This window comes from Protobothrops mucrosquamatus, unplaced genomic scaffold, assembly GCF_001527695.2.
Source record: "Protobothrops mucrosquamatus isolate PMUCROS unplaced genomic scaffold, P.Mucros_1.0 scaffold1631, whole genome shotgun sequence".
Taxonomy (NCBI): Eukaryota; Metazoa; Chordata; class Lepidosauria; order Squamata; family Viperidae; genus Protobothrops; species Protobothrops mucrosquamatus.
The window spans coordinates 86,745-95,463 of NW_015387790.1; the positions used below are offsets into that span (position 1 = coordinate 86,745).

The 8,719-nt window shown below is 40.0% G+C and overlaps 1 protein-coding gene across 1 annotated transcript; it reads left to right on the forward strand.

Moving 5' to 3' along the window:
* Window positions 1–2,252: 2,252 nt before the first annotated feature.
* LOC107293476 (mas-related G-protein coupled receptor member H-like) lies at window positions 2,253–3,191 on the forward strand. Its single transcript, XM_015822627.2, has one exon. The coding sequence runs from the start codon at window positions 2,253–2,255 to the stop codon at window positions 3,189–3,191; it is 939 nt and encodes a 312-aa protein (XP_015678113.2).
* The last annotated feature ends 5,528 nt before the right edge of the window (window positions 3,192–8,719 follow it).

Genomic DNA, 8,719 nt, shown 5'->3' on the forward strand with positions numbered 1-8,719 from the left:
AGTCAGAGCTGATGTTAGGAAGAAAAATCTTGACATCTGAAAGAAGACCTTGTGGAGATCTAGAAGGAGACCTTCTTTTAATGGTCTTCTCCCCCCAAAATAGGTAAGACATTCATAGAAACTTTTCTTGTTACTAGCTTATTACTAGCTTTTCCTCCTCTCTATCATTCTTCATCATATACAGCCTTGTCTCAAAAAAATTGATTGATAAGATTGCTTCCTTGTTTCCTAATATGCAGATAGAATTATTGTTGTTGTTGTTGTTGTTGTTGTTGTTGTTGTTGTTGTTGTTAATCATCGCACAGTCAGCATGTTCAGACTGGGTTTGGCATTTTTGTCTACCTATCGAGCCCTTCCCAAGGACCTGGGATAGGCAGATGTGGATGTTTGATGATATTACAGATATTGTCGCAGGATGGAAGCTGTTCCCAGTAAGGCCGCCTTTTGCAATTGACCAATGGCGAGTTTGTCAATGCTAAAGGTGTTCAAGTGGTGCTCCAGTTGTTTTGGGATTGCACCCAAGGCACCTGTTACTATTGGCACTACCCTTGCTTGCCTTTGCTACAGTCATTCTATTTCTATTTGTAGGTCTTCGCATTTTGTTATCTTCTCCAGTTCTTTCTCATCCATTCTGCTGTCTCCAGGCACTTCCATGTCCATTATCCAATTTTTTTGTCTTTCTTATCGACAATTGTTAATTATATTACTATTACTGTTATTTCACACCATGTATGTAGTTATACATGTAACATATATGTAACTGCCTAGACCCCCTCTCTGAGGGAGATGGTCAGTTCTGGGAATTGAAGTCCACAAGTCATAAAAGGGCCACGTTTGAAGACCCCTGTCTTAGGGTATTTCCCCATTGCCAAGATGAAATGTTCTCCGCTCTTTGTTGATTTCAGGAAATCTAAACCCAATAGTGGCTCCTGCACTTAAAAAGAAAAAAAGTGAAAAATCTGCTCTCTCCTCTGCATAAAATGGACATTAATCAGTCTTGCCTCCAGAACTTATGGGTGCTCCAATGGACAACCATTTGTCTGAAATGGTATAGGGTCTCCTGCTCAAGCAGGGGGTTAGACTAGAAGACCTCCAAGGTCCCTTCTAACTTGCTTATTTTGTTATTCTGTTAATACTTGCCTTCTCAGAACAGGTAGGGTACTATCACAATGGATAAGATTTGAAAAAAGTAAGCATGTAAAGAGTTTAAGGATAAGGGAGGTTGAGTCTACTACTTATGCTTTTGAAAACAAAAGATCTAGATTTTGAACTGACAGTGAAAATGTCCTTAAATCCTAATGGGAGGTCTGAAAACTCAGAAAGACTAAAATATATTGTGAAAAAAATGTTAATATGGAGCAACAGATCCATAATTCATGGTCAGAAGCCATGATCCATTTTGATTAATAAAAATGAATTAAACTTTTCTTTGCTCCTATTCCCTGTGTGTAGACATCAACTCCAGAAGATTAGAGGATCTTCATTTTATCTTGTATATTCTTTCCCTTTCTTTTAATTTAACAAAACCAAAGTCCCTCCCTTTCTCCTTCCTTCCTTCCTTCCTTCCTTCCTTCCTTCCTTCCTTCCTTCCTTCCTTCCTCCCTCCCTCCCTCCCTCCCTTCCTTCCTTCCTTCCTTCCCATTCATTAATCCATGTTGCTTAATATTCACTCCTCTTAGATTTGAAGTAAAAATCTTTCATGTTCCATGAGAACACCAGATGGGACCATAAATGGAAGGTGACCTCCATGAACCATCATTGCTTTGATGGACCAAGGCTTCCATTTTATACTTTTTATTCAGATCAACCAGGCCAGATTATTATCCTTAGTTAACCATACAAATTGCATCATTCCATGCAAATTGTGAGGACAGGATTGCTAATAGCAATAGATTTGGGCTTATATACCATCCCATGGTGCTTTATAGCACTCTTTGGGCAACTTACAATGCAAAGCGTTATTTGCATTATTGCCCCCAACAATCTGGGTCCTCATTTTACTGACCTCAGAAGGATGGAAGGCTGAGTCAACCTTGAGCCGGTCAGGATTGAACTCCAGGTTGTAGGCAGAGTTTGCCTGCAATATTGCATTCTAACCACTGCACCACCAGGGTTCCTAATGCTGATCTAGAGACTGCCTTGGAATATGCATTCAGGAGCTGTGACCAGGCTAATGTCATCTGTTTCTCTTTTGTTCCAGCAGGAGTATCTGAAGCCACAGAAGCAAGACAAAAGACTGGAGCATCATGAATATGACGTCCCCCTCTCCATTCAGTGCCTTAGCACTAATCAATGCAACACACAGTGGCAAAAACAAAACCTGTAACGAATCCAGCATAGATGAAGTGATGCATACTTTGGCATCCCTCACGATGCTTGTTTGTGTGTTGGGAATGTTGGGCAACGGCCTTGTTATCTGGCTGTTGGGTTGCTCCATTAAGAGGAACACTTTTGCCATTTATATTATCAACCTCTCTGTTGCGGACTTTGGTTTCCTCACCGCTGAACTGATTATTGAAATCCATGGGCTTTCTACACACTTTTATTGTGACTTTCCCTATGAACTCTTCCAAACAGTCCTGCTGTTAATGTACAGTGCTGGGCAATTTCTCCTGACAGTCATCAGCATTGACAGGTGTATTTCGGTCCTTTTCCCAATTTGGTATCGATGCCATCGGCCAGTGCATCTGTTCACTACTGTGTCTGCTGTCATCTGGACCGTTTCCTTCATCCTCTCTTCAATTTACTTCACAATTGCAGCTATTCATAGATATAAATCAGAATATACCGTGAAACATCACTTCATTGTTAATGCTGTGCTTTGTCTCCCACTTATGACAATCTCCAGTGTCATCTTGTTTATCAAAATCTGCTTCATATCCAAAAGCCAAAGGAGGAGGAAGCTTTTGACAGTTATCTTGCTCACTCTTTTTTTCTTCTTAGTCTTGGCTTTTCCACTAAATGTCTTTTATTTGATCCGGGACAAATTGAAGCCTATAAATAAAAATATTGTACATTGTAGCTACTTATATATCTGCATCAACAGCAGCATTAACCCTCTGATCTATTACCTGGTGGGAAGAGAGAAGGGTAAAACTCAGAGGAGCATCAAAGACTTGTTTCAGAGAATTTTTAAGGAGGAAGAAAACTCTACCGATCAAATGGAAACTTCAGAAGGTTCCAAAATCTGAACTCTTTAATTTCGCCATTGTCATTCAAAAGATACATTCATTTCTTTCCAAGCATGACCATATTTTTTAAGCAATTGATTCCTGTATTGATTAATTTGGACATGAAACCAGAATTTATGCAGATAATTATCTTTGTGGAATAGCAAAACATTTGTCAAGTTGGACTAACCTATTATACCAAGTATCTCCTACCTGAAGATGAATTAACTCGCTCTAGTTCTGCCTTCCTCAACTTCTGTGGCCTCCAATTCTGTGTGTTTGAACTTCAGTGTCTAGATCAGGGGTGTCAAACTGCCAGCCCACGGGCCAGACACGTCATCCGGAAGCTGCACCCATCCCATTGCCAGCAATGGCAAAACCGTCCCAATACATTGCACAATGTCACAGGACATCGCAAGTTTGACATGTCTGGTCTAGACAATGGGACTATTGTTGAGAATTTTCAAAGTTGGAAAGGCTTCATCATAGGAAGGCCAAGCCAAAATGTCTGGGGTTTTATCAACTACATGGCCAATGGAGAAGGATATTGGGACTCTAGCTCAACACTATCCAGAGTATGATATGTCTCCTAGCTCCACTAGACCAGGATTCACCGTATCAGCTGAATCAAAAGGAGGACATTTATTACAACAAGGCCTTATGAAATCACATTTAAATGTCAATATTTTTGAATGGTTCCAGAATGATTGAGAATCTACATACTGTAAACATTCCCGAAGAAAAGAATCAGAGAAAAACTGAAAATATTTCAAATGGCAATATCTACATATAAACTGATCTCTCTTCCTACACATGTAAATATATTGTGCTTGGAGCAATTACATTCCAGCAATTTGTGATAACTTTATTGACTGCACATACGCAGATGATATTTAAAGTGTTTCCTATTACTGAGGACAGATACAGAAGCAACTGAAACTGAAACTATGCTGTATGACTTTTATGGAAAGGGGAAAAAAATAACATTATTCAGTGTATTCCCCCTTAAAAAGCAAATGACAAAGCATGGAGGAGCTCTGGACTTTTTTTGCTTCCTTATGAAAGTGCAAGTGATTATTTTAGACAAAAATTCTCCGTATTTAGCTCTCAGCTTTCTTCTGCAACTATACTATAACCATGTGGGGCTGCCCATACAGAGAGTTTGAAAACTTCAACCTTTCTTGCCACCGTTGTTAAGTGAATCACTGTGATTGCTATGTTGGTAAAACTGTTATTAAGTGAACCTGGCTTTGCTTGTCAATTTCAATCAGAATAGAGCTGGAAGGGACCTTGGAGGTCCTCTATCCAACCCCCTGCTCAAGCAGGAGACCCTATACCATTTCAGACAGGTGGCTGTCTTGAAATGCCAGTCTTCAGGTCGCAAAACAAATATCATAAGGTTGCAAGAGGGAATCACAAGACCCCCAGGGACAATGCAACTCATAAATATGAGTCAGTTGCCAAGCGTCTGAATTTTGATTAAGTGACCACAGGGATACAGGATGTTTTCACTCAGATTTTTAGATTGCTTCTCCTGCCAAGATATCATCACCTATTTAATCATTTCCTTTGCATATTACGGAAAAAACTTTATCTTGCTGAGTTTGAAGAGATTAAAGAAGTTCCTCTTTTTCCCCCCCACCTTGGCTGTATATATTCTGTTTTCTCAAAACATCTCTACCACAGGCCATCAAAGTGTGAATCCGGATTCATTGAAGAAATTGTATTTTCTGGGCATCCTCCTTGGACCCACTGGCTATCATCACCAGGTAAACCTGTTGTAAACCAAGAGGGTAGCTCTTGGAAATTGTTACATGTCAAGAAAAGCAAAACGGAAGCCTTCTCCTGTTCTGGATAGGTTGAAAGAAAGTTTGGGATGAGTGTGTAGTGATTTTCTCCAATGTGTTGACTTGAAGAAATCCTACGCTTTTTTGGAAATTGAAAGAAGAGCTGGGGAAAAAAATAATAATTTCCCAAGCTCTTCCTGAAAAAGAAAACCAATCAAAATAGATTAGCTAGGATCAGATGGGCAGCAAAGGCAGATGGGATGTCAGATGAGAGCTGGGCCAGGATGGGGGCTCCAAGCCAGCCATTCTTTCCAGATTTGGAGAGAAAAGAAGAGTGAGATTAGTCCTCATTTTATAATATCCCTGGCATCCAGAGAAAGAAGAAGAAGTAAATGTCAGGAACAGCCTTGAGCAGTATAATTTATGTTCTTGATACAGATTGATCCTCTTGTTGAGCGGCCAGCCAAAGTGAAGCACTAGGTAAGGTACAGTTTTCAAAAATTTGAGAAACTGTGTTTAAGGCAAATGTCTATGGGGCCTGTGTGGAGATAGTTTCCTCCTTCAAATTCCTGGGAGTCTACCTCTGTGAAGATCTTAACGAAAATTAATACAGCCCAGATGGTCAGAAAGGCCCAACAGAGACTCCACTTCCTCAGAGTCTTGCGGAAGAACAGGGTAGAACGACGACTCATGACCTTCTTCTACCAGTCTACTATTGAAAGCGTCCTCTCACACTTTATCGTGGTTTAGTATGCTGGCTTCACAGCCACGGACAGGAAGGTATTACAGAGGGTGGTGAGCACGGCACAAGACATCGTGGGCTGTTCCCTGACACCACTGGATGACATCGCCAGGGCCCGTTGCCTTGGAAGAGTGAGGAAAATTCTCAGGGATGACTCACACCCTGGTTGGTACCTCTTTACTCTCCTACCATCGGGTAGGAGATACAGAAACATAGCCAGCCATACCAACAGTCTGAAGAACAGCTTCTATCCATGGGCTGTCAGGATCTTGAACGGGACATAACTTTATGCATGATAGACTCGTGAGGCTGGCGCGCTGTGCAATTAGCTCACAGGGTGTAATACGTTGGTGGGTTTGTAGTCACTGTGAGTTGTAGGGGGGGCACGGAGGGAGGCTCAGCCAATCTCATTGTAGACATGTTGCACTTTGATAATAAAGGTTCATTCAAGTGCCCAAAGGTGCTTTTTAAAGAGGCAATTAGATTTTCTTTTTTCTCTTTGAAGACGTTTTGCTTCTCATCCAAGAAGCTTCTTCTGCTTCTTGGATGAGAAGCAAACCGTCTTCAAAGAGAAAAAAAAAAGTCCAGTTGTTGCCTCTTGGGAAATCACCTTTGTTTGGTAAAGGCAACTTTTACATATATTACAATCTTGAAAGACAGCCAGTCTGTTGCAGTGGTTAAGGAACCAGGTCAGAAGCCTGGAGACTGAGTTATTCCTCCCGTTGCGGTTATTTTGTTGGGTGATCTTGGGTCAGTTTCTCTCTTTCACGCCTAGAAAGAAGACTGTCACAAGCTACTTCAAAAAAAAAAACTTGTGAAGAAAATTGCAGGCAGTCACCAAAAGTCAAGGCTCATTTGAAAGCACAACAACAACAACAAAAATGAATTGTGGGAAAGCTAATTGGAGCTCTATTTGATAAGTGCTCTTGTGAAAGAAAATATGCTTTATTGATTAGCTGATTTGTTCATTTTCATTCTAACCATTATGTTTCTTTTTAAAATTTCAGTATCTTTGTTTTGCAAATTTTTATTAATTTTCAAATAAACATATAAACAAACACAAATGTGGTGCATTTCATTAAAAAAAAGAAAAGAAAACCTAGTCAATATATTTTCAGAAATGATCGGCGGTCCCCCCCCCCTGCATCCCCCCTCACTCCTTCAACCTTCCTACCTTCCCTCTTCCTTTCTTTCCGAGACCGCCTTCTGCCACAGATTCCCTCCCATAGACCGGTACGCTCCCACAGAGTGGGTCTCCTCAGGGTGCCGTCGGCCAAACAATGTCGGCTGGCAACCCCCAGGGGGAGGGCCTTCTCTGTGGGTGCCCCCACCCTCTGGAACGAACTACCCCCCGAGATCCGGACGATTCCGGATCTCCTTACTTTCCGCCGTGCCCTCAAGACATGGCTTTTCCAGCAAGCGGGCCTGACCTAGGGAGAATTTTATTTAGGGATGATTTTAAGAATAATTTTAATAGAAACACAGCTTCTAATATTTGGTTTTTAATCTGGTTTTATAGGGGTTTATATTTTTGATATTTTGCACTTGTACTTGTTTTAATATGCTGTGCACCGCCCTGAGTCCTGCGGGAGAAGGGCGGTATATAAATTAAATTATTATTATTATTATTATTATTATTATTATTATTATTATTATTATTATTATTATTATTATTATTATTATTATTATTATTATTCTATCCCTCTGTTAATGCAGCCTAGCACTGTGTTGGCTTTTTTGGCAGCTCCAGCACATGGCTGGCTCATAATCATGTGAAGTGTTAATACCATTTTACAATGCCTTGGTAAGGCCACACTTGGAATACTGCATCCAGTTTTGGTCACCACGATGTAAAAAAGACGTTGAGACTCTAGAAAGAGCACAGAGAAGAGCAACAAAGATGATTAGGGGACTGGAGGGTAAAGCATATAAGGAACGGCTGCTGGAATTGGGTATGTCTAGTTTAATGAAGAGAAGGACGAGGGAGGACATGATAGCAGTGTTCCAATATCTCAGGGGCTGCCCCAAAGAAGAGGGAGTCAAGCTATTATCCAAAGCACCAGAAGGCAGGACAAGAAGCAACGGATGGAAACTAATCAAAGAGAGAAACAACCTAGAACTAAGGAGAAACTTCCTGACAGTGAGAACAATTAACTTTACTATTATTATTATTATTATTATTATTATTATTATTATTATTATTATTATTATTATTATTATTATTATTATTATTATTATTATTATTATTATTATTATTATTATTATTATTATTATTATATCTAAGTGATTGTCCAGTAGGACTCCGAGATACCTCCCACAGTTACTACTATTGAGCCAGGTACCCCCTATACTATACCTGTGCATTTGGTTTTTGTTGCGTAAATGTAGACCTTACTTATTTTTTTTTAGCCAGAGAAAAGAGATGGAAAAAAAGAAATAAACCAACCTCATAGAGGGTATTCAAAGTTTAGAAGGCAGTTGGGAAAAACAGAAAACCATGAAGGATGATCAATTTTTTTTTTACTTGTAATTATATATAATTGAATATATCCAAATTTTTCTGACAAAGAGTAAAGAATTAAATTGGGAGACTAAGATGGACCATTTCTGGCTTTTTTGCCTTCATCATTTAGCCATACCCTTTATGGGATTCGAACCTGGGCAGTTATACATACTAGTCAGTGATTTAGTCACTGAGCCACAGGTTCTCTTCCCCTTCTTTGCCAGCAGAGTCAAGGGAGTAATTATAGGGAGTTCAGACAGATTGGTCTGATTGTGAACACCTTGACATTTTCAACTGCCATACTGCAGTTTACTCTTTCCAGGTTCGAATCCCATAAAGGGTATGGCTAACTGATGAAGGCAAAAAAGCCAGAAATGGTCCATCTTAGTCTCCCAATTTAATTCTTTACTCTTTGTCAGAAAAATTTGGATATAAAAATATTTCGCAGTTGCGACTTGAGCCTGCTCTATGCCCCTAGTTGGGGGCGGCAAGGCAAGAGATATTGTAAAAAGAGTAA

Excerpts from the sequence above, each read along its gene's own strand:
- LOC107293476 (XM_015822627.2), top strand. The coding sequence starts at position 2,253 with ATGACGTCCCCCTCTCCATTCAGTGCCTTAGCACTAATCAATGCAACA.